Raw genomic sequence first — 26,821 nt, 5'->3', positions numbered from 1 at the left:
CTGACCTCAGGTGATCCACCCGCCTCAGCCTCCAAAAGTAAGCCACTGTGCCCCCTTTAATAGCTATTTACTGTGGACTCTTTAGCTATTTGCAGAATTGTTGTGGACATTATATGAACATGTTTATGAGCACTTCCCCTACTAACCAAGAGGAATATAGTATTTAGATGGCGAGGCAGGATAAAGGCATAAAAACATACATAATCATAGAGGATAACATTTAGTAAGTGTCAGATGCTAGAGGAGATTAGAAGAGGGAATAGTTATGGAGAGCTATTTTGGAGGCTGCCATGGAAGAAGGGGATTAGATAAGCAGAAAGAAGGCTGAGGATAACCTTGACTTTCCCCAACTGTAAAATGGAGTTATTACTTGCCACTTAGGGCTGTTGTAAGGATTCAATGAAATAAAATATCTAAAGTATCTAAAATAAATGTAGTGCTTTGTGACTATGTAATGTAATGGCTACTGTATTTTTTCTGGACTGAATAAAAGTGGTTCTTTCTGTCATCTTTAAAAATTTTTCCTTCCCAGATGCCTGACAACTTGGAGATGACATACAGTTTTCATCTTAAATACCAACTGACTACCTGCGACATAATGTTGAAAAGATTCTCAAACTATACCTGGTTTTAGTAGCAAAGAATGCTATGATCAACAACTGGTAACAAGGCAAATATAAAATAGGCTGGAGGCAGGAAATGGTTGTATATGGGTTGTTGGAGTGACAATATGTAAACAGTGTTTATTATTTTTGCTTTAAGTCCTACTATGACTTATTTGTTTCTAGGCTTCCTTTTACTTCTTCCTGTTAAATTTTCTTATGTAAGTTGGCAAGTGTTAGAAGTGAGATACCAAGTTTATATCTGTACTTCTGGTTACTTAGTGAATTAGCCCCAGAGTAGAAAAGAATCTGATGTTTCACCCCTTATGCTCCAAAATATCCCTTATGCATTCTTTCCAATTTATATTCTAATAAGTGAACAGTTTCTATTTAAAAAATACTTAGATCCTCTGAAAAGCTGAAGTTCTCAGTGTGATCTGCTCGAGCCAGATTATTTTCCTAATGGAGTCTATCCACGTGAGAAAATGAGGGTTTTGATTGTTAAAAGGATGAACTGGAAAAGAGTGACGTTTTTTTCTTTAAACTGAAAAAGAGGTTGGATTAAAAGAAAGATATGCCTGAATGGCTTTCAGCCTTTAGATGGTAGAATGCTGAGATGGGGATAGTAGGGTTCTAAGATGGTACAAAAGGGGAAAGTATACTGAAGATAAGTGGAATTTGTTGTAGTTCTTTGTAGATTCTGGATATTAGCCCTTTGTCAGATGGGTAGCTTGCAAAAATTTTTTCCCATTCTGTTGGTTGGCAGTTCAGTCTAATGATCGTTTCCTTTGCTGTGCAGAAGCTCTTAAGTTTAATTAGATCCCATTTGTCTACTTTGGCTTTTGTTGCCATTGCTTTTGGTGTTTTAGTCATGAAGTCCTTGCCTATGCCTATGTCTTCAATGGCATTGCCTAGGTTTTCTTCTTGATTATACTCTCTGTCCTCATTTTTAAAAATGGATTTAATGCCTCTAGTTATATGATTTCAAGTTATAATGTTTTTTAGACATATATTCCTGAAGCTTGGGGTCAGCTACATTTAAAACTATTTTTGGAGCTAGAGAACAGAGTAGAAAGTACAAAGGTTTCTCAGGATTATTACTGATAGCAAATACATGGTAACATCTACTACATAGTTGATTCACGAACAATGGAATTTCTATTAAAAGAAGATCTGATTCTAGATCAGAGTTATCCCTGGAACATGTAATGGTGTCAACTTTTAAAGAAAGATGTAAAGCACCTATTCTTATGCCTGTTTCCTTTTTACCTAGCTCTTTAGTTTAATGTGGTCACAGCGGAATTAATTCTAGTTTAACAATTAATTTATAATATAAAAGCAGTCCCTAGATTTGTTAGAAACCAACTGGTTACATACAAAAGATTAATTAAATTCACACCTATTGGAAAAATAGAACTTCGTTGTAAGAGAGTGAGAAGGATGCAGCATTGTGGCAGCTGAAATAGTTTGACTTACAGTAAGAATCTTTTATACTTCAATGCATGGGCTCTCATGAAAATACGAGGAGGTAGGAAATAATGATCTGTATCATTATCAGTTTAGCTAATAATGGTCTCTTCAAAAAGCTATTATTCAGAGGGTAGTGGATTCCATAATTTCTTTGTTAACTTTCACTTGTTTGTACATTGTAAGTTTTTCTATTAAGTTTATGTGGAGGGGTTGCCGTACACATATTTAAAACATAAAAATTGAAGGCAAAGGAGCTAATTTGTACCTGTAATCATGAGTTGTTGTTTAGAGTCTTCCTTAATTAATTAAAAAATATGGCTTCAGACTATGCCACCATTTCACTTCTGGTAATTTTATTAATTAAAGCAAAATGCTTTAGGCAGTATTAATTTTGTTTACTGATACATAAGACAAGATAATGAAGAATGTGCTTAAAAGTTTCTTTTCAATGTATATACTGTACGTTTTTAGTTTGTGTGCTTTTTTCTTTTCTTTGTTGAGTTTTCCATATCGTCCTTCTGCAGGGGCCATGCTAATCTTCTGTATCACTCCAATTTCAGTTTATGTGCTACCAAAGTGAGTACATGTTACATTTTAAAGAAACACATTTAACATGGTGATAAATCTGTTCACATTTCTGAGTTTTCAATTTATGATTTATCATTCATTAACTACAATAATTAAAGTATGCATTACAAATTACTAAATTATTTTATTTTATTCTTTAAGTTCTGGGATACATGTGTAGAATGTGCAGGTTTGTTACATATGTATACATGTGAGATGGTGGTTTGCTGCACCCATGAACCTGTCATCTTGGTTTTTTAGGTATTTGTCCTAATGCTATCCCTCCCCTAGACAGGCGCCAGTGTGTGATGTTCCCCTCCCTGGGTCCATTTGTTCTCACTGTTCAACTTCCACTTATGAGTGAGAACATGCGGTGTTTGATTTTCTGTTTCTGTGTTAGTTTGCTGAGAATGATGGTTTCTAGCTTCATCCATGTCCCTGCAAAGGACATGAACTCATCCTTTTTTAGTATTCCATGGTGTATATGTGCCACTTTTTCTTTATCCAGTCTATCATTGATGGGCACTTGGGTTGGTTCCAATTTTTTGCTGTTGTGAATAATGCTGCAGTAAACATAGGTGTGCATGTGTCTTTATAGTAGAATGATTTATAGTCCCTTGGGGATGGTGTTTCTTGTTCTAGATTCTTGCGGAATCACCACACTGTTTTCCACAATGGTTGAACTAATTTACACTCTCACCAACAGTGTAAAAGCCCTCTTATTTCTCTACATCTTCTCCAGCATTTGTTGCTTCCTTATTTTTTAATGATCACCATTTGAAGTGGCGTGAGATGGTGTCTCATTGTAGTTTTAATTTGCATTTCTTTCATGACCAGTGATGATGAGCTTTTTTTTCATATGTTTGTTGGCTGCATAAATGTCTTCTTTTAAGAAGTGTCTGTTCATATCTTTTGCCCACTTTTTGATGGGGTTGTTTTTTTCTTGTAAATTTGTTCATGTTCCTTATAGATTCTAGATATTAGCCCTTTGTCAGATGGATAGATGGCAAAAATTTTCTTCCATTCTGTAGGTTTCCTGTTCATTCTGATGATAGTTTCCTTTGCTGTGCAGAAGCTCTTTAGTTTAATTAGATCTCATTTGTCAATTCTGGCTTTTGTTGCCATTGCTTTTGGTGTTTTAGTCATGAAGTCTTTGTCCTTGCCTGTGACCTGAATGGTAATGCCTAAGTTTTCTTCTAGGGTTTTTGTGGTTTTAGGTTTTACATTTAAGTCTTTAATCTGTCTTGAGTTAATTTTTGTATAAGGTGTAAGGAAGGGGTCCAGTTTAAGTTTTCTGCATATGGCTAGCCAGTTTTTCCAGCACCATTTATTAAATAGGGAATCCTTTCCCCATTGCTTGTTTTTGTCAGGTTTGTCAAAGATGAGATAGTCGTAGACAAGGGATGTTATTTCTGAGGCCTCTGTTCTGTTCCATTGGTCCATATATCTGTTTTGGTACCAGTACCATGCTGTTTTGGTTACTTGTAGTAACCTTGTAGTTACTACAAGGAGCCTTGTAGTATAGATTGAAGTCAGGTAATGTGATACCTCCAGCTTTGTTCTTTTTGCTTAGGATTGTCTTGGCTATACAGGCTCTTTTATGGTTCCATATGAAATTTAAAGTAGTTTTTTGTAATTCTGTGAGGAAAGTCAATGGTAGCTTGATGGAAATAGCCCTGAATCTATAAATTACTTTGGGCAGTATGGCCATTTTCATGATACTGATTCTTCCTATCCATGAGCATGGAATATTTTTCCATTTGTTTGTGTCCTCTGTTATTTCCATGAGTGGTGGTTTGTTGTTCTCTTTGAAGAGGTCCTTCACATCCCTTGTAAATTGTATTCCTATGTATTTTATAATCTTTGTAGCAATTTTGAATGGGAGCTCAATCATGATTTGGCTCTCTATTTGTCTATTATTGGTGTATAGGAATGCTTGTAATTTTTGCACATTGATTTTGTATCCTGAGACTTTGCTGAAGTTGCTTATCATCTTAAGGAGTTTTGGGGCTGAGATTATGGGGTTTTCTAAATATACAGTCATGTCAACTTGACTTCCTCTCTTTTTATTTGATTACACTTCATTTCTTTCTCTCACATGATTGCCCTGGCCAGAACTTCCAATACTATGTTGAGTAGGAGTGGTGAGAAAAGGCATTCTGACTTGTGTCAGTTTTCAAAGGGAATGCTTCCAGCTTTTGCCTATTCAGTATGATATCGGCTATGGGTTTGTCATAAATAGCTCTTATTATTTTGAGATGTGGTCCATCAATACCTAGTTTGTTGAGTGTTTTTAGCATGAAGAGTTGTTGAATTTTATTGATGGCCATTTCTGTATCTATTGAGATAATCATGTGGTTTTTGTCATTGGTACTGTTTATGTGATAGATTACATTTATTGATTTGTGTATGTTGAGCCAGGCTTGTGTCCCAGGGATGAAGCCACCTTGATTATTGTGGATAAGCTTTGCGATGTGCTGCAGGATTTGATTTGCTAGTATTTTATTGAGGATTTTTGCATCAATGTTCATCAGGGATAGCCTGAAATTTTTTCTTTTTTAATTGTGTCTCTGCCAGGTTTTGGTATCAAGATGATGCTGGGCTCATTAAATGAGTTAAGGATAAGTCTGTCTTTTTCTATTGTTTGGAATAATTTCAGAAGGAATAGTACCAGCTTCTCTTTGTAACTCTGGTAGAATTTGGCCGTGTATCCATCTGGTCCTGGGCTTTTTTTGGTTGGTAGGCTATTAATTACTGCCTCAATTTCAGAACTTGTTGTTGGTCTATTCAGGGATTCAGCTTTTTCCTGGTTTAGTCTTGGTGTATGTGTCCAAGAATTTATCCATTTTTTTCTAGATTTTCTAGTTTATTTGCATAGAGGTGTTTATAGTATTCTCTGATGGTAGTTTGTACTTATGTGGGATTAATGGTGATATCCCGTTTATCATCTTTTATTGTGTCTGTTTTATTCGTCTTTATTAGTCTGGCTAGTGGTCTATCTATTTTGTTAATCAAAACCACCTCCTGGGTTCATTGATTTTTTTTTTTGAGGTGTGTTTCCTGTATCTGTTTCAGTTCTTCTCTGATCTTAGTTATTTCTTGTCTTCTGCTAGCTTTTGAATTTGCCCTTACTTCTCTAGTTCTTTTGTGATGTTAGGGTGTCAATTTTAGATCTATCTTGTTTTCCAATGTGAGCATTGAATGCTATAAATTTTCCTCTTAACACTGCTTTAGCTGTGTCCCAGAGATTCTGGTATGTTGTGTTTTTCCTCTCATTGGTTTCAAACAACTTATTTATTTGTGCCTTAATTTTGTTAGTTACTTTGTAGTCATTCAGGAGCAGGTTATTCAGTTTCCATGTAGTTGTGCAATTTTGAGTGTTTCTTAATCCTAAGTTCTAGTTTGATTGCACTGAGGTCCGAGAGACTATTTGTTATGATTTCCATTCTTTTGCATTTGCTGAGGAGTGTTTTACTTCCAGTTATGTGGTTGATTTTAGAATAAATGCTGTGTGGTGCTGAGGAGAATGTATATTCTGTTGGTTTTGGGTAGAGAGTTCTGCAGATGTGTATTAGTTCCACTTGGTCCAAAGCTGAGTTCAAGTTCTGAATATCCTTGTTAATTTTCTGTCTTGTTGATCTGTCTAATCAACATTGACAGTGGGATGTTAAAGTCTCCCACTCTTATTGTCTAGGATTCTAAGTCTCTTTGTAGGCCTCTAAGAACTAGCTTTATGAATCTGGGTGGCCCTGTATTGCTGTATTGGGTTCATATATATTTAGGATAGTTTGGCTTCTTGTTGCATTGATTCCTTTACCATTATGTAATGCCCTTCTTTGTCTCTTTTGATCTTTGTTGGTTTAAAGTCTGTTTTATCAGGGACTAGGATTGCAACCCTGCCTTTTTTCTTTTTGCTTTCTATTTGCTTGGTAAATATTCCTTCATCCCCTTATTTTGAGTCTATGTGTATCTTTGCACATGAGATGGATCTCCTGAATACAGCACACCGATGGGTCTTGAGTCTTAATCCCATTTCCCAGCCTGTGTCTTTTAATTGGGACATTTAGCCCATTTACATTTAAGGTTAATATTGTTACATGTGAATTTTATCTTGTCGTCATGATGCTAGCTGGTTATTTTGCACATTAGTTGTGCAGTTTCTTCACAGTGTTATTGATCTTCATACTTTGGTATGTTTTTGCAGTAGCTGGTACTGGTTTTTCCTTTCCATATTTAGTGCTTCTTTCTGGAGCTCTTGTAAGGCAGGCCTGGTGGTGACAAAATCCCTTAGCATTTGCTTGTCTATAAAGGATTTTATTTTTCCTTTGCTTATGAAGCTTAGTTTGGCTGGATATGAAATTCTGGGTTGAAAATTCTTTCCTTTAAGAATGTTGAATATTGGCCCCCACTCTCTTTTGGCTTGTACAAGTTCTGCCGAGAGATCCACTGTTAGTCTGATGGGATTCCCTTTGTAGGTAACCTGACCTTTCTCTCTGGCTGCCCTTAACATTTTTTTTCTTTTTTTCAACTTTGGTGAATCTGGCGATTATGTGTGTTGAGGTTGCTCTTCTCGAGGAGTATCTTAGTGGTGTTTGTATTTCCTGAATTTGAATGTTGGCCTGCCTTGCTAGGTTAGGGAAATTCTCCTGAATAATATCCCGAAGTGTGTTTTCCAGTTTGATTCCATTCTCCCTGTCACTTTCAGGTATACCAGTCAGTCGTGGGTTTGGTCTTTTTACATAGTCCCATATTTCTCGGAGGCTTTGTTCATCCCTTTTCATTTTTTCTCTAAACTTGTCTTCACACTTTAATTCACTAAGCAGATCATCAATCTCTGATATACTTTCTTCTGCTTAATTGATTTGGCTGTTGATACTTGTGTATGCTTCACAAAGCTCTCCTGCTGTGTTTCTCAGCTCCATCAGTTCATTTTTGTTCTTCCCTAAACTGGTTATTCTAGTTGGCAGTTCCTGTAACTTTTTTTCAAGGTCGTTAGCTTCCTTGCATTGGGTTAGAATGTGCTTTTTTTAGTTTAGTGGAGTTTGTTATTACCCACCTTGTGAAGCCTACATCTGTCAGTTCATCAAACTCATTCTCTGTCCATTTATTTGCCCTTGCTGGAGAGGAGTTGTGATCATTTGGCAGGAGGAGCCATTCTGGTTTTTGGAATTTTCAGCCTTTTTGCGCTGGTCTTCCTCATCTTTGTAGATTTTTCTGCCTTTGATCTTTGATGCTGATGACGTTTGGATAGGGTTTTTGTGTGGGTGTGCTTTTTGTTAATGTTGATGTTATTGCTTTCTGTTTGTTAGTTTTTCTTCTAATAGACCCCTCTTCTACAAGTCTGCTGGAGTTTGCTGGAGGTTCACTCCATACCCTGTTTGCCTGGGTATCACCAGCGGAGGATGCAGAACAGCAAAGATTGCTGCCTGCTCCTTCCTCTGGAAGCTTTTTCCCAGAGGGGCAAAAAATGCCAGCTGGAGCTCTCCTGTGTGAGGTGTCTGTTGACCCCTGCTGGGAGGTGTCTCCCAGTCCTCAGGGATCTGGGAACCACTTGAGGAGTCAGTCTGTCCCTTAGCAGAGCTCAAATGCTATGCTAGGAGATCTGCTGCTCTTTTCAGAGCCAGTAGCAAGGAAAGATTAAGTCTGCGGAAGTTGTACCTGCAGGCGCCCCTTCTCCCAGGTGCTCTGTCCCAGGGAGATGGGATTTTTATCTATAAGCCCCTGATTGGGGCTGCTGCCTTTCTTTCAGAGATGGCTTGCCCAGTGAGGAGGAATCTAGAGAGGCGGTCTGGCCACAGCCGTTTTGCCAAGCTGCAGTGGGTTTTGCCCAGTCCGAATTTCCCAGCAGCTTCCTCAATACAGCAGGGGGAAAACTGCCTACTCAAGCTTCAGTATTGGTGGATGCCCCTCCCCCCACCAAGCTTGATAGTCCCAGGTTGACTTTAGACGGCTGTGCTGCCAGTGAGAATTTCAAGCCAGTGCATCTTACCTCGCCGGGCTCTGTGGGTGTGGGAACTGCTGAGTAAGACCACTTGGGCCTGGCTTCAGCTCCTTTGTAGGAGAGTGAACAGTTCTATCTCACTAGGTTTCCAGGTGCCACTGGGGTACAAAAAAAACTCCTGTAGCTAGCTCCATGTCTGCCCAAGCAGCTGTCCAGTGTTGTGCTTGAAACTGAGCACCCTGATGGTATAGGCATATGAGGGAATTCCCCAGTCTGCAGGCTGCAGAAACCATGGGAAAAGCATAGTATCTGGGCCAGATAGCATAGTGCCTCATGACTTCTCTTGGCTAGGGGAGGGAGATGCCCTGCCCCTTGCACTTCCCAGGTGAGACAATGCCCCATCCTGCCTCTGCTCACTCTCCATGGACTGCCCTCACTGTCTACCTAGTCCCAGTGAGATGAACCTGGTACTTTAGTTAGAAATGCAGAAATCACTAGCCTTCTGCATTGGTCTTGCTGGGAGCTGCAGACTGGAGCTGTTCCATCTTGCCCTACTCCTTATTTATTACATTTTAAAATGATTTTTATTTATTTTATATTTAGAGACTGGGTCTCACTATGTTAGTCAGGCTGGACTCAAATCCTGGGCTTTGATTGACTCTCCCACCTCAGCCACCCAGGTAGCTGAGACTGCAGGCATGTACCACTGCACCTGGCTTTATGTTTATTTTGAATTGACACATAATCCTATGTATTTATGGGACCCAATTTGATGTGTTGGTATATATAGTACATTGTATCACAATTAAATCAGGGTAATGAACACAGTAATCACTTCAAGCATTTATTATTTCCTTGTTGTGGGAACATTTAAAATATTATAAGCTATTTTGAGATACAGAATACTTTATTGTTAATGGATGTAGTATTTGAATTTCTGTGTCTGGCTTATTTCACTTAACATAATGTCCTCCAGGCTTATTCATGTTGTTGAAAATGACAGGATTTCATTCCTTTTTTAAAAAAAACTTTTATTTTGCATTTGGAGGTACATGTGAAGTTTTTTTACTTAGCTAAACACATGTCACAGGGGTTTGTTGTACATATTATTTCATTACCCAGATATTAAACACAGTAACCAATAGTAATATTTTCTGCTCTCTTCCTCCTCCCATCCACCCCTGTCAAGTAGACACCAGTGTCTGTTGTTTCTTTCTTTGTGTTCATAACTTCTTATCATTTAGCTCCCACTTCTAAGTGAGAAGACGTGGTATTTGGTTTTCTGTTCCTGCTTTAGTTTGCTAAGGATAATGGCCTCCAGCTCCATCCATGTTCTCACAAAAGACATGATCTTGGTTTTGTTTTGTTTTGTTTTGTTTGTTTGTTTGTTTTTTATGGCTGCCTAGTATTACATGGTGTATATGTACCTCATTTTCATTATCCAATCTGTTATTGATGGGTATTTAAGTTGATTTAATGTCTTTGGTATTGTGAATAGTGCTGCAGTTAACATTTGTCTGCATGTGTCTTTATGGTAGAATAATTTATATTCCTCTGGGTGTATACCCAGTAATGGATTGCTGGGTTGAATGGTAATTCTGTGTTTAGCTCTTTGAGGAATCGCTGTATGCTTTCTACACTGGTCAAGCTAATTTACATTGCCATCAGCAGTGTGTAGGTATTCCCTTTTCCCTTCAGTCTCACCAACATCTGTAATTTTTTGACATTTTAATAATAGCCATTCTGACTGATGTGAGCTGGTATCTCACTGTGGTTTTGATTTGCATTTCTCTAATAATCAGTGATACTGATCTTTTTTTCTTATGTGTGTTGGCTGCATGTATGTCTTCTTTTGAGAAATGTCTGTTCATGTCCTTTGTCCACTTTTAATGGGGGTAATTTGTTTTTCTCTTGTAAATTTAACTTCTTTATGGAGGTTGGTATTAGACCTTTGTCAGATGTATAGTTTGCAAATATTTTCTCTTATAGGTTGTCTGTTTACTCTGTTGATAGTTTCTTTTGCTGTGTAGAATCTCTTAAGTTTGATTAGATTCCACTTGTCAATTTTTGCTTTTGTTGCGATTGCATTTGCTTTCTTTGTCATGAAATCTTTGCCCATTCCTATGTCCAGGATGATAATACCTAGACTGTCTTCAAGCATTTTTATAGTTTTGGCTTCTACATTTAAATCTTTCATCCATCTTGAGTTGATTTTTGTATATAGTGTAAGAAAGGATCCAGCTTTAATCTTCTGCTTATGACTGGCCAGTTGTCCTAGCACCATATATGGAAGAGAAAATCTTTTCCCCGTTGCTTGTTTTTGTCAGCTTTATTGAAGATCAGATGGTTGTAGGTGTGTGGTCTTATTTCTGGGCTCTTTATTCTTTTCCATTGGTCTATGTGCCTGTTTTTGTACCAATACCATGCTGTTTTGGTTACTGTCGCCCTGTAGTACAGTTTGAAGTTGGGTGGTATGATTCCTCCAGCTTTGTTTTCTTGCTTAGGATCGCCTTGGCTATTTTGGATCTTTTTTGATTGCATATGAATTTTAAAATAGTTTTTTCTAGTTCAGCAAAGAATGTCATCGGTAGATTGATAGGAATAGCATTGAATCTGTAAATTGCAGTATAGCCATTTTAATGTTATTGATTCTTCCTATCCATGAGCTTTGTGTCATCTCTGTTTTCCTTGAGCAGTGTTTTGTTATTTTCATTGTAGAGCTTTTTCACCTTCCTGATTAGTTGGATTTCATTCTCTTTAATGGATGAATAGTATTCTGTTGTGTATACATACCACATTTTCTTTATCCATTCAACTATTGTTGGACACTTAGGTTGATTTCATACCTTGACTATTGTGAATAGTGCTGCACTGAATGTAGGAGTACAGATATCTTTCACATACTGATATCATGTTAAGCAAATATTAGCAGACCAAATTCAGCATTGTATAAGATAACTACATTATAATTAAATTGGGTTTAATCCAGGAAAGCAAGTTTGTTCCAAATTAGGAAAAATCTCTTAATGTAACTTACCATTTTAGCAGATCAAAGGTGAAAAAGCATGTGATAATTCAGATTCTTTAATTTGTATTCATATGTAATTGAAGAAAATGGCAAAAAATATTGCCAACCATGATAGTGAAAGGTTATAGTTGGATGCTTTGGTAAGAATTGAGAAAATTACATAGAAGAAAAATATTCCTTTCTAATTAGGTATGAGGAGATGAACTAGTTAGTTTAGTCAAAAATTAAAGAAGGAAACTATAAACATACACTCATTCGGTAGTCTTTTAATGAAGGACCATGGGTTTTTCTTTGAGTAGGGATTCAGTTAATGGAATATGGCAGGGGATTTCTTACATAATCCATGTGTATATGCTTTATACAGTTTTCTTATATAATCTCAGTGTATGTGTATGCTTCATACATTCTCAGCCTTTTTACAGAGGGAAAAAACCGAAAAAAAAATAAAAACAAACAAACAAACAAACAAACAAAAAAACCAGAGGGGAAAAAAACCCTGAAGACAATATGCTAAAATCTGAAACAGGATAATACTAGGTTTTATGATTTTGTCCTAAACTTTTTGCTCAAAACTTGTCCAAAGCATATTAATTAAGAGTGCTTCTATTGTAGTTTGTTATGGTAAAGAAGTAGGATATGAAAACAAGAGTGAGTGGGAATGTGGTTGCATAGATAGTTTGATAAAAGAAATTATATTTTATTGTAACCATTTGTTGGCTATATAAAGGATTTTTTTTTTTAAATTCACCATAAGCAATAGATTGTTTTTCTCCACAGATTAATGCAATTTTTCATCTCGGATTTCAAAATTGAGTTTTTCTACTTTCGTGCATTTTTATACTTTTTAAGCTAACTGAAGGAACAAATAAGTAGTCACACTCCACTGTAGGAAGGACTGATTAGATGTGTGTGTGCATGAAAATATACACATACATGTATGTACATATTAGATTAGCATACATATAATTTATATATATATGCATTTTTGTCTATGAATAAAATTGGTGGACAAAATTAGTTATTGAGGCTATTTTTTAGAAAAAAATTTAAATTGTGGTTGAGTTATTATTTGTTGAGGCTATTTATTTTTTATTTTTTGAGACAAAGTCTTGCTGTGTTGCCCTGGCTGGAGTACAGTGGCACAATGTGGGCTCACTGCAACCTCGGCCTCCCAGGTTAAAGCAATTCTTTTGCATTAGCCTTTCAAATAGCTGGGACTACAGGCGTGTGCCACCATGCCCAGCTAGTTTTTGTATTTTTAGTAGAGACAGGGTTTCATCTTGTTGCCCAGGCTGGTCTCAAACTCCTGACCTCAAATGATCCACTCACTTTGGCCTCCCAAAGTGCTGGGATTACAGGCATCAGCCACCATGCCTGGTATTGAGGCTATTTTTTAGAAACATATTTTAAAATTGTTGTTGAATTATTTCTTAATAAAATTATGTCCCAAGTATTTATCAATGTTTCCAATATTGGGAATATTAGTAGTATGCTTGGTATAATGTTTAAACTGTTGCAAATTGAGATATATTTAGTTGAAAGTTAAATTGTACAATATGAGCAGCCTATTTGTATTTCCAGTTTGGTATTCTTTGGTCCTGGAAGGATGGATGGGCAGAGGGGAGATGTTAGTCAACTGGTGCAGAGTTTCAGTTAGACAGGGAGAATAAGTTCCAGTGATCTGTTACACACCGTAGTGACTATTGTTAACAATCATATTTTGTATATTTCAACTAATGTTAAAAGAGTAGAATAAATGTTTTTACTGCAAAGGAAGGATAAGTATGTGAGGTGATGTGGAATGCTAATTAGCATGGTTTACTATTTATTATTATTCTACAATGTATACATGTATCATAACATTACATTGTACCCCATAAACATATGCAATTTTTGTTAATAAAAAAATAGATAAATATTTCTGAAAAGATTTTAAAAAACCCGTCAGGATGTTTATTTATTATGTTTTATTCTTCTAAAAGAGAGGATTTTGTTTTTTTTTTTCCAGGCAATCTAATGAGGCCGCTCTTGAATTACGGTATTGCTTGGTGAGCATTTTTTTTTTAAATGTTACTTTTCAGAATAATATTGATAATTTATACAAATTAGTTGTATTTTTATATTACTGTTGCAGTATGTCTATGGGCTTTCTGGTTGAAGAAAATGAACCAGTAGTTTGGAGAGGCCTTATGGTAATGTCGGCCATTGAGAAACTATTGAGACAGGTAGGAATATTTCTTTAAATATCATTTTATCATTGGCAAAGCTGCCATTAATGTATTTGCTGATTGAAGAATAGTTAAAATTTATAGTCAAGAATCAATTGATGGGATGAATGTATAATAATGTGTAATGTGGCACCTAGTGAGTTATGTGGTGCCAAGACTGAACTTCACTGTTAATATGATTTAATCTTTCCCCTTGCTGTGGGTACTAAAAATTCAATTGTCTTATATAATACTGTTTTCTTGCTTTGGTTGTTTCTGTAGTAAGAAGAGGAAATCTATTTTTATAAGTAAACTGCTTTCTTTAGATTTGTGGTTAATCTCATTGTGCTCAATATTGAGTTACAAGGGCAGTGTGGAAATTCTTCAGATGTAGAAAAAATTACATAAACCATGGTATTTGTGATTTAAAATTGTTCCAGAAAAAAGTGAAATTTTGTTTTACTTTGAGTATATATGGTTTTATATTTGCATGTGTAATATCTGTCCAATCAACTTTATCCTTAAGAAAAGAAGAGAACATTTGATTAGATAATCTAAAAATATCATTTGGGCTCTATCTTATTTATAGTTGGCTTGGAATGAGTTTTTTTTTTTTTTTTTCTCAGTAGAAGTGGGTTTATAATTGTCTTATAGGTAAAAATTAAAAGCAATTTGCATTTACTACATCAACTTAAAACAGTTACCTCTTACTCAGATTCTACTTTGGGTCAGGCACCATACAATAGATTGATAGTTCTAGTGGTAGATATTCCTATATTCATTTTCAGGTGTACAATTAAGTAGATGAAATATGTCTTGAACTCTGAAACTCTTCTTTTTTCACTGTAACATCTTGTCTTTCTACCACTTTTGCTGCTTTAATTGTGATAAATGTGCTGTTTAATTTTTGGTCCTAGACTCCTTTTATTCTCCTTGTCATTGAAGTCTCTTGGTTTCATTTTCTCCTCTTTTACGTTCAGATCCTGTAGTTAGTGATACCACTTAAACTCCTCAAACCATTCCATCTCCACCAATTCCTATGTGACTTTGAACTTTCTATTAACCCACCGTCTGTTTTCTCTACTGCTCAATACTATCAGAGAATATAGAATAGTTGTGTTAATTGCCTGCGTTATATATTTTTGATTTCTGAATTTAGCTACCTTCGCAACACTTCAGTCATCCGATTTTACATATTGTTATTCCAAAAAAATATTCAGGGAATTTGGTAGTCTAGCAGAGGTCCAAATGAAGATTTGGCAAAAACAAGCTCTCTAACACATAAATTGTATAAAAGTTACAGTTTATTTTGAGAAACATGGAAGATACATTTTCAGCAAACATACTACAGAGTATCAGGATAAAGATGGGGTAAGAAAATGGATTCATATTTTATTGGGATGCTTAGAGGTTACCTAATGCATATTTGTCTTACAGTCTTTTGTAAAGTCACTTTCATGTGTGTATTTCATTGGGAGCTGAAAAGCAGCTGATATTTTAGGCCTACACTGGGACTAGTACAGATCATCTGAGCTAAGGAATGTTTTTACTTTTGTTTTTTGTTTGGATTTAGAAACCAAACCATTATTTGGTAAATTCAACATCCTTAGTGAAAATTTAGTAGCTACATAGAACTTTTGTACAGCAGTGGATTGTAGGGGGTGCCTGATTCATTGTATGATTTTAAAAAATTGAATATAACATATATATATAGAAGAATGTACAAGTCATGAGTATAAATAGATAAATTATCCCAAAGTAAAAACACCTATATAATCATCATTGAGGACAAGATAACTAGAATAATACCAGTGATCCAGAACATCCTCTCATGCTCCCTCCTATTACCCTTTTATGGGGAGAAGAAAAATACTGTGGTCATTCTGACATCCTGAACTAGAAGTCTGGTTTAAAGTTGTTGTTTTTTTTTTCTTTTTCTCCCTGACAGTACTTTGTCAAGCTAAAATTATGCATATAATGGGATGCATAGGTTTTCAGTATACAGTTCAGTGATTTTTGATAAATATGTGTAGCTATCTAATTATAACCCAATCAAACTAGATAGCATTTCCATCCTCCAAGAGAGTTTCCTTGGGCCCCCTTCGGTTTCATCCCACACCGATAGGCAATCATTATTGTGATTTCTGTCACCATAATGAGTTTTACATGCTTTTAAATGTCAAATGAATAGGATCATACAGTATGTAGCTTTTTTGTATATGGTTTCACTTAGCCTAAGGCTTTTGAAATTCAAGTTTATTGTTGCTTATAATAGTAGTTGGGTCTTCTTTATTGTTAAGTAGAAGTCCAGTGTATGAATATGATAAAATGTATTTTTTTTCTGTTGATGAATATTTGGGTAGTCTTCAATTCTGGGCTATTATGAATAATACCTCTATAAATCCCTTTACAGTTGTCCATAAGTTTTCTTGTTGCGTCACATATTTGTCAACATTTGGTTTTATTAGTCTCATTACTTTTAACCATTCTAATAGATATAAAATGGTATCTTAATTTGTATTTCCCTGATGATCAATAATATTGAGCCTTTTCCACATGTGTATTAGATCTCATATTTTCTTTTGCAAAGTCTCTATTCAAGTCTTCTACTCTTTTTTTTGTAATTGAGTTGTGGGAGTTTGTATGTATTTTGGCTATGAGTCCATTGTCACATAATAGGGTCTGTGGCTTGTCTTTTTATGCTGAAGTTTGAAATTTTAATAAATTCCAACTTATTTTTATTTTTTTTAAATGCCTAGTGCATTCTGTATCATTTTTAAGAAATCTTTACCTGCCTGCCCCAAGATTGTAATGATGAGAATGTGTTTAGTTTTTATTATTTTTTGAAATTCTTATTTAAAAAATTTTATGGGTCTATAGTAAGTATATTTATGGGGTACATGAGATATTCTGATACAGACAGGCACTGAGTAATAATCGTAATAATCGAGTAATAATCGAGTAAATGGAGTATTCATCCTCTCAAGCATTTATCCTTTGTGTTTCAAACAATTCAGTTATATTCTTTTAGCTATTTTAGAATGTACCATGAAATTATTTTTTACTATAACTACAGTCACACTGTTGTGCTAGCAAATATTAGATTTTATTCATTCTTTCCATTTATTTGTATCCATTAATCATCAGATGTTTATACATTTTATTGATTTTTTCAAAAAACCAACTTCTCACCCTTAGAAATTTTTCTCATGTTTGTTTCTTATTTCATTGTTTCTGCTTTTATCATTATTATTTCTTTCCTTTTATTTATATCAGGCTAATATAGCCTTTTTCTAGCTCTTAAAATAGGAAGTTAAATAGTTGATTTTAAACATTTAATTTTTTTTTCTTTTTTTGAGACAGTCTGGCTCTGTTGCCAGGCTGGAGTGCAGTGGTGCAATCTCTGCTCACTGCAACCTCTGCCTCTCAGGTTCAAGTGATTCTCCTGCCTCAGTGTCCTGAGTAGCTGGGACTGCAGGTGTGCACTACGATGCCCAGCTAATTTTTGCATTTTTAGTAGAGACGAGATTTTACCATGTTGGCCAGGAGGGTCTCCATCTCTTGACCTTGTGATCCGCTCGCCTCACCCTCCCAAAGTAAATAATTCTTTTTAAAAAAATATAAGTAGTTAAGGCTATAAATTTATCTGTTAGGCATTGCTTAACCTTTCTCAAATTCTGATACGTTGGTGTTTTCATTGTCATTCAGTTAAAAATATTTTCCAGCTTTCTTCTTTTGCCTACAGGTATTTTTGGTATGTTGTTTAATTTCTGAACATTGGAAGATCTTCTGAATAACTTAATGGCATTAATTTCTAGTGTTATTTTGTTTTGGCTAGAGAATACATTCTGTAATATTTCTATGTTAAAATGTTTTGAGATTTTCTTTTTGTGGACCAGTATATGATCCATCATTGTAAATATTTCATATGCTTTTGGAAACACTGCAATTTTAAATTATTTTGGTTAATGTTCTGTAAATATCATTTAGATCAAGTTGGTTGACAGAGTTGTTCAATTTCTTCTGTATTTTTATTGATTTGTCTAGTTATTGTATAAATCACTGAGAGAGGAGTGTTAACATCTCCAGGTATGATTGTATATTTGCCCATTTCTCCCTTAATTTCAGTTTTTACTTAATATATTTTGGAGTTCTGTTTTCCACTCACACATATTTAGAATTGTTATGTATTCATGGTGAATTTGCTCTTTTATTGTTATAAAATACTCTACTCCTCTGTATCTCTAGTAAACTCCTAATATTGAAGTCTACTTTATCTGATATCAGTATAGCCACATTTGCTTTTTTATGCATACAATTTCATGGAATTTAAAGAATTACTTTTAACCTTCTATTTCATTATATTTAAAGTGAGCCTCTTGTTTTCAACATTTAGTTGTATCTTGCTATTTTATCCAGTTTGATAATCTTTGCTTTTTAATTGGAATGCTTAGTTCATTTACATTTAGTATAATTATTAACATGGTTAGGTTTAAGTCTACCATTTTGATTTTTTCCTCATATGTTTCATCTGTTTTTTCTTTTTTCTTATGTTCTTTGGATAAATGAAATATTTCTTGAATTCCATTTAAATTCTCCATTAGCTCCTTAGGTATCTATACCTCTTGGTATTATTATTCTATGACTGTTTTAGGGATTATCATATGTTTTCTTAACTTATCACAGTCGGCTTTAAGTTAATATCGTGCTACTTAATATGAAGTGAAAAATCCCGTGTCTCAGTCCATTTAGTGTTTCTATAAAGGAATACCTCAGGCTGGGTAATTTATAAAGAAAACAGGTGTATTTGGCTCATGATTCTAGAGACTGTACAAGAAGCATGGCACCAACATCTGCTTCTGTTGAAAGTTTCAGGCTGCCTCCACTCATGGTGAAGGCAAAGGAGAGCCAGTATATGCAGAGATCACATGACAAGAGAGAAGTGAGGCGGGGAGGAGGTCATAGCTTTTTTTTTTTTTTTTTTCTATATATAACAACAATCTCTTGTGGAAACTAATAGAGGGAGAACTCTCATTACTATAAGGATGGCACCAAGCTGTTTATGAGGGATCCTCTCCCATGACCCTAGAACCTCCCACTAGATTCCATGTCCAACATTGGAGATACAATTTCAAAATGAGATTTGGAGGGACATCTTTCCAAACTGTAACACCTTGCAATAATACAGTACCATTCACTATCTCCTGTATTTATTGTGATATATTTTAAATATACGTGCATTATAAAACATACAATGCTATAAAGCTTATTTAGTCATCATTTAAGCTAATTAATAAATGATCTTTTTTATTTACCCACCCACTTGTGATTTCAGAACTTTTCAATTTTTCTTTAGATCTGAGTTTCATCTGCTACTGTTTTTCTTTATCTTAAAGATCTTCCTTTAGTGTTTTTTTGTGGTTGGGTCTGCTGGTGATGAATTTTCTCAACTTTTATTTATTGGAAATGTCTTCATTTTTCCTTCCTTATTTTCACTGCATATAGAGTTTTGAGTTGACATTTTAAATTTAAGTCTTGAAAGGTGTTCCATTATCCTCTGGCCTTCAACTGCTACTACCATAGTAGCAGTTTCTGTAGTTGTTCTTCTGTGAGTTGTTTTATTTTCCTCTGGCAGTTTTCATAATTTCCTTGTTATCTTTGGGTCATTTTTTCTTGCCTATCCCTTAAATATTGATGCTTTCCAAAATTATGTACATAGCTCAATAGCTAAGGGCATGGACTCAAAAGTCACATCTGCGTGAATTTATTCCATTTTCCATATCTGATAGCTATGTGACCTTGGGCAGAAATTTCTCTGAGCTATTGTTTTCTCATCTGTAAATGGGGTTAATGGTAGTTCCCACATCATGAGGATTCAGTGAGCTAATATGTGTTAAATGCTTAGGAAACCTAGTGGCATGTACATGAGTTCTGTTATTATTTTATTTTATCTGGATATATATATATTTTTTCACATTTTAACTTATCTTCAATCAAGATGCATTTTGCAATTGACGGCTTCTCAGCATTGCTTTATCCCTGGATTGAGGTGGGGTCCTGTCAGAGAGGTTTTGTGTTGTTTCTGCAGTCACCCAGAACACTTTTAACCTGAGGCACTTTCAACTAAATTATCTGTTAGAAGTTTTTGGGACCACTCTGGTGGCATGAATACAGATTGGAAAGCTACATGTGTACCAACTGGAGGTTCATGTTGTTAAGGAGGTGTTTTCTCCCCTTTGTCACGGCCCAAGTTGAGAGATTTCTTTCTAAATTGTGGATTTATATTTTATTTATCTTTGGTTTAAGATGGTGTAGTCCTTTGGGGTCCTAGCTTTTTGTAGGATTCTCCTATTAGACCCCAATTTATCTGAGGCACTTCTTTCATTTAGTGCTACATAAAATAATGATGCATCTTACAATTAGTGATATATTAGATTTATTGATATTATAATAGATATCAATGTTGTTACCAGCATTATCCCTGAGACACCTGTTCTATTTTCATGGCTTGAATTAATATTGATTATAGTAAGGGAAGAGTAATGAATTGTGGACTTCTCTTTGGCTAACCCTCATATATGGAGGTGTGTGATTTAGTGGGAGGGAAAGGAGTTAGTAAACAGGAAAAGAAGTAGTTAAAAATGTAGGAAAAAACTAAGGATACTAATGTCATGAAGATTAAATGTTTGGAGCAATGGTTTTCCAACATATCTGTATATTAGAATCATTTAGGGATTTAAAATTTTTTCAAATTTCAGCTCACACCTCAGACCAATTAAATTACAAACCCTGAGCATGTGTCCCAGGCATTATCGTTTTTGGAACTGTCCACCTGATTCCAGTCTGTGACAAGTTTGGTAGTCACTGGTGTGGAGAGTTTTAAGAATGATAGTTCAGACAGAACCTATCAAGGGGTTAATAGATGTTAGATGGAAATATGTAAACCTTAGTAGAACATGGAATGAAAAAAGTTAGATTATAGGGTTTTAAGAATACATTTACAACAAGATTATGTAGGTATAGGTGTATTTTGCTTATTAGATAAAATAGGCCTTTCAAGGATTTGGGGGCAGGGTGGGGGAAAGTAAAGGAAAATAGGATAGTAGCTTAAACGGAGTGATATATCAAATGAAAGCCTTTTTTGTTTGTTTGTTTGTTTTTCTCATAAAGAGGACAGCCATCCTTTTCCAAGGTAAAATGTTTCAGTGAAGAGGCAGTGAAGATTATAGAAAATGAGAGGATTGTTTTAAAAAATTATGAAAAAGGCAAAAGGGAATAGGATTAAAGGTCAGAGAGGTAAGTTATTTTGAAAAAGTTCTTCCAAGTTTGTGCTTGGAATAGAAAACAGGGCAGATGAAGTAACCTCATCCTTCCTGACACTAAAAAAGAGGTTCACAAAATAAATTTTTCCCAGTTGCAGGGAATAGATGGTGCATTTATTCAGTAGAGCAATGATGCACAATTTGTAGTGATACTAAAAATTACATGGAGAATAGATTTAAAATTTGAATTTATAGCCTTTTTGTTCTACTCTCCTACTTGAATATTTTTATTCAATAGGTCCCAGGTATGGCCAAGGAATTCACATTTTAATTAGATTATTCCAGTTGACTCTAATGCTGGTGGGTCTAAAATCAGGCTTAGACACACAATGGTACAGAGGCAGTGCTTTTTAACTGCTTTCAGAGGAATTAAAAAAAAAAAAAAAGAGGTAAGATGAATGATAGAATCCCTGTGTAGCAGCAAAGGCCTACTGGATGCCAAATATCAAAATTTTTAGTTTTGCCAAGTTTTTGTAACTGTTTTCAATAATCCTTTGAAGCCTGCAAGGTGACGAGTAAACCTATTGTTAGATCTAGGAATAGTAACTGGTATGGCAGAAAGTCCAAAGGGGAAAAATAGCCAGGGAATTAATGAGTAGAACAATGAAGTCCTGGTTTCAGGAAACACAGGTAGTCAAGAGGGATCAGGAGAGTGGGTAAAATTGGAGAGATCAAATATGAAAACCACCTGGAATGAGGAAGAAGCAATTCAGTAGCTAGTGGAAGAAAAGGTGTAAAAAGTGATGAATAAATTGGTTGTGTTCAGAGAAGGAGGGATATTGGAAAAATTAGGCTTTTCAAAAAAAAAAATTTAGAAATGAGATTATGTGAGGAAAATCAGGTTTCTGGTGAAGCAATAAAAATGTCAAGGATAAAGGTATCAAACACTGGGAGCAGGGTTCCCAGGTAATATATAGGATACCCAGTTAAATTTAAGTATCAGATACACAATGAATAATTTAGGGTCTACCTTTTCTCCATATCCTTGCCAGCATTTATTATTGCTTTTCATAAAAGCATGGAATGCTTCACAAATTTATGTGTCATACTTTAGCAGGGCCATCCTAATTTTCTCTGTGTCATTTCAATTTTAGTATATGTGCTGCTGAAGCGAGTGCTTGGGATCTGCCCATACTAAAATATTATTCAGTATGGCTTACACCTGTAATACCAGTGCTTTGGAAGACCACAGTAGGAAGATCACTTGAGGCCAAGAGTTTGAGACCAACATGTGCAATATTGCAAGACTCCATCTCTACAAAAAATAAAAAACAGCTGGACATGGTGGCATGCACCTATAGTCTTGCTATTTGGTAGGCTGAGATGGGAGGACTGGTTAAGCCTAGGAATTTGAGATTGAAGTGAGCTGTGATGATGCTGCTGCACTCTAGCTTGGGCAACAGAGTGAGATCCTGTTTCAAAAAAAAAAAAAATTCATTGTGTTTCTCATATTGAGGCATAACTGACTATGTTTCCTGTACCACAGTGTTTTAACTGTGTGAGTCCACTTATACAAGGATATTTTTCAGTTAACCATATTGAAAAATTTTTCACAGATTTGCAACAACTTGAAAAAACTTGCAGATGAACCATGTATCTTAGAAATATCAAAAAATTAAGAAAACAAAATATGTCATGAATGCATAAAATATATATTGATACTAGTGTATTTTATCATGTACTACTATAAAGTATACAGAAATCTATTATAAAAGGCTAAAATTTATCAAAACTTATGTATACAAACTTATAGACTGTTCAATGTGCCATTGGCAGTCAAGATAAATGTAAACACATGTACAGATGCAGTACTGCTATGACTGCATAAAATTCACTGTACTACATACTGTACTGCTGTGATAATTTTGTTAGCTACCTCCTGTTGCTGTGCTGGTGAGTTCAAGTGTGAGTATCCACTTAAAATGCCATGTGCTAATGATCTCTTTGTGAGCGGTTCATTTCGCCAATCAATTGAGTATTACAGTACAAAGTTAGGTCTTACAGTTTTCACGTATTTTTCATTATGTTTAACATAATACTGTGAGCCTTGAATAATACCATGGGACCATGTGAAGTGCCACTAGTAATGCTAGAAGGCTCTGAAGAGTAGAGGAAAATCACAACATTACCAAAAAAAGTTGAATTGCTTGATATGTATCATGGAATGAAGTCTGCAGCTATAGTTGCTTGCCATTTCAAGATAAATGAATCCAACCTAAGGACCATTGTGAGAAAAGATAAGAAAATTTGTGAAGTTTCTATAGCAACGTTATCAGGCACAAAAAGCTTGCACGTTTTGCCAAATACCTTTTCACTTTGTATTGAAAATGCAGCTTATATATGTGCACAGGATTGCTATAGTTAAGCATACCTGTAGACTCTAATATTATTCGAGAAAAAAATGAAGTTGTTATATAACAACTTAAAGCAAAAGATAGATGAAGAATCTACATAACAACTTAAAGCAAAAGACAGATGAAGAAGGTGGAGAATTTAATGCCAGCACAGGATGGTTTGATTCTTTTAGAAAGAGGTTTGCCTTAGAAAATGTCAACAGGAGAGGCAGCTTCTGCCAACCAAGAGGCAGCAGATGAGTTCCCAGACATCATTAAGAAAATCACTGGGCTAGGCATGGTGGCTCATGCCTATAATCCCAGCACTTTCGGATGCCGACGTGGCAGATCACAAGGTTAGGAGTTCCAGACCAGCCTGGCCAACATAGTGAAACACGATCTCTACTAAAAATACAAAAAGTTAGCCTGGCATGGTGGTGCCATTTCTGTAATCCCAGCTATTCAGGAGGCGAGGCGGGAGAATCGCTTGAACCTGGGAAGCGGAGATTGCAGTGAGCCAAGATTGCGCCAATTGCCCATTCAAAAGTGGGCAAAGGATATGAACAGACACTTTACATTTAAGTCTTTAATTCATCTTGAGTTGATTTTTATATATTGTATAAGGAAGGGGTCCAGTCTTAACCTTCTGCATATGGCTAGCCAGTTCAGCACCGTTTATTGAATAGGAAGTCCTTTCCCATTGTCTGTTTTTGTCAGCATTGTTAAAGATCAGATGGTTGTAGGTGTGTGGCGTTATTTCTGGGCTCTATATTCTGTTTCATTGGTCTATGTGTCTATTTTTGTACTAGTACCATGCTTTGAACAGGTTTTTAATGTAGATGGAATTGACCCATTCTGGAAAAAAAAATGCCACAAGGGACATTTATTAGTAAGGAAGAGAAGTGAACACCAGGATTTAAGAAAGGAAGGATAGGCTAATTGCACTATTTTGTGCCAGTGAAGTTAGGTTTATGATTAGGACTGCCCTTATCTATAAAGTTGCTAACCTCTGAGCCTCAAAGGGAAAAGATAAATATCAACTGCCAGTTTTTGGGTTTTACAACAATAAAATTGAGTGATAACCCCTTTTCTGGATTGGGCCCATTGTTGTGTTTTTCTTGAAGTCAGGAAGTACCTTGCCAATAAGGGATTGGCTTTCAAAGTTCTTTTGATATTAGACAATGCCTCTGGCCACCCAGAACCCCATGAGTTCAACACAAAAGGTGCTGAAGTGGTCTTCTTGCCCTCAAACACAACATCTTTAATTTATTCTCTAGATCAGGGGGTTATAAGGACCTTTAAGCCTCATTACGCAGGATACTCTATGGGAAGGATTGTCAGTGCTATGAAAGAGAACCCTAGTAGAGAAGAAATCATGAAAAGTTATTAAAGCCATCAAGCCCAAAAGAAATTCCTGCTGGAGAAAAACTGTGTGCAAATGTTGTTCGTGACTTCACAGAATTTACGACAGAGTGAATAAGAAAAATCATGAAAGAGATAAGGTTATGGCAAAAAAGGAGAGAGATGAAGGTTTCCAGATATGAACCTTAAAGAAATTCAAGACCTGTAGACACCACACCAGAGGAATTAGCAGGACACAACTTGTTGGAGATGAGTGCTTCTGAACCAGTGCCAGATGATGAGGAAGAATTAGTAGAAGAAACTGTACCAGAAAACCAATTGGCATTAGACAACATGGCAGAAGGGTTTGATTATTCAAGGCTGCTTTTGGCCTTTATGACATTGACCCTCCTATGATGCGGGCACTAAAACTAAAGCAACCAGAGGAAGAAGGATCAATACCATATAGAAGCATTTTTAGAGAAAAAGAAAAGTCAGATAGAAATTATGAGGTTTTTCCCTACAGTAATACTGAGCCCCCTAAGTACCTCTTATGGGAAGAGCCAAAGGAGTTTGCCACTGCCACTCCTAACACAGCAAGACCAATCCCTTCTCTTCTTCCTTCTCCTCAGCCTACTCAATATGAAGATCATGAGGATGAAGACTTTTCTGGTGATCCACTTCCACTTAATAAATAGTAAATGTATTTTCTCTTCCTTAATAACATTTTCTTTTCTCTAGCTTACTTTATTGTAAGAATACAGAATATAATATGTATAACACAAACTATGTGGTAATAACTGACTATGCTATTGATAAGGCTTCTGATCAACAGTAGGGTTTTAGTAAATACCCTACTAGTAAAATTTTTGAGGAGTCAAAAGTTATATGTAGATCTGTGAGGGGATCAGTATTTCTAAGCTCTGTGTTGTTCAAGTGTCAGTTGTACTATTATTTGCTAAATCTGGTAACCCTACATAGAAGTGATGTTTTGTAAAAGACACAGGAAGGTGGGTAAGAGTCAGGTTGGGAGACGGCAGACATGATGATGCAGTAGAGTTGAATTGCTTGAGAATAAGAGTTTGAGGTAATATTAAGGGAATATATTTAGCTCAGAGTGGCAGGCTCAGGAGTAATGGAAATGAGGCAAACATTAGAGTGGGAGGTGGAGTAAAGAATTATACCAGAATGGGGCAGCCCTACCAGGATTGTTCTTTGTAATTTCATAAAGAAAGATTTTCAATGCCTTTACCAACCTCTGCAGCTTCTTGTGAAGAATAACTTATTCTTCAGGATACATAAGCAGTAGTATAGCAGTCTCTTGGTTTCAACTGGCCACTGTTCAGTAATCAATATGCATAATTTCAACATGTCCTTCTAACCTCATCTGCTAGAAGGAAGGGAAAAGATTGATGAATAAATATGGTATGTTTTCATGAATGCATTTTGTGATGCCTTGGGAAAAAAGCATGCCAGGATTTTTTTTTTTTAAGTTAAACTTTAAGATCAATTAGGAAAAGTAGGCAGATACATGCTAGAATGTTACTTTGAGTATTGGATTTATCAGATTTATCAGTATATATTCCTTTTTATTTTCCTGATATTTGAAACAATTTCCTTTTATTTTCTATTTTGACTTTAATAATTACAGGCATAAACATCTAATACATTTCACTCAATGAACAGCTGATAATTTTTAATTTTTCTGTTATTTGTTAAGATTCCTGATTAGTGTTTTTTTTCCTGAATTATGCTCCTGAACATAGATATAATTATTTTAATGAAAATAAAAAAATTTTTTTTTTTTTTTAAGAATCTTTGTGTTTTAAAATATATGATATTGAAAAAACCAATTTGAGTTACTAGAAAAAAAGCCACATAAAGGAAAACTTCAAAGGCTAGTCTGATGTCAGCACCTGCTGTGGTCATAGTGTAAACCCTGGAGACCAGGGATTTTGGCAGCAGTTTCAGTGCTTTTAGTTCAATCTTCAGTATCCCCAAATGTGAAGC

The 26,821-nt window shown here is 35.4% G+C and overlaps 1 protein-coding gene and 2 non-coding genes across 7 annotated transcripts in view; 1 reads left to right on the top strand and 2 right to left on the bottom strand.

Annotated features, from left to right (window-relative positions):
- Positions 1-26,821, top strand: part of NUBPL (nucleotide binding protein like) — a 246,578-nt gene that overhangs the window by 73,617 nt on the left and 146,140 nt on the right. For all 5 annotated transcript variants that reach the window (XM_032242590.1, XM_032242592.1, XM_032242594.1 and 2 more), the window contains 2 exons: positions 13,617-13,656; positions 13,743-13,833. In XM_032242590.1, the coding sequence (XP_032098481.1) occupies positions 13,617-13,656; positions 13,743-13,833 (131 nt within the window). The remainder of the gene's footprint in view (positions 1-13,616; positions 13,657-13,742; positions 13,834-26,821) is intronic.
- LOC116526403 lies at positions 2,551-2,656 on the bottom strand. The gene has a single exon (XR_004258141.1). It is a non-coding gene; the product is annotated as a U6 spliceosomal RNA (small nuclear RNA).
- LOC116526401 lies at positions 22,150-22,255 on the bottom strand. The gene has a single exon (XR_004258139.1). It is a non-coding gene; the product is annotated as a U6 spliceosomal RNA (small nuclear RNA).

The sequence above is a fragment of the Sapajus apella genome, unplaced genomic scaffold (genome assembly GCF_009761245.1).
Source record: "Sapajus apella isolate SASKATOON/1434 unplaced genomic scaffold, GSC_monkey_1.0 scaffold50, whole genome shotgun sequence".
Taxonomy (NCBI): Eukaryota; Metazoa; Chordata; class Mammalia; order Primates; family Cebidae; genus Sapajus; species Sapajus apella.
Note: the sequence above shows the minus strand (reverse complement) of the source record. Positions and strands in the feature narration are given on the sequence as shown.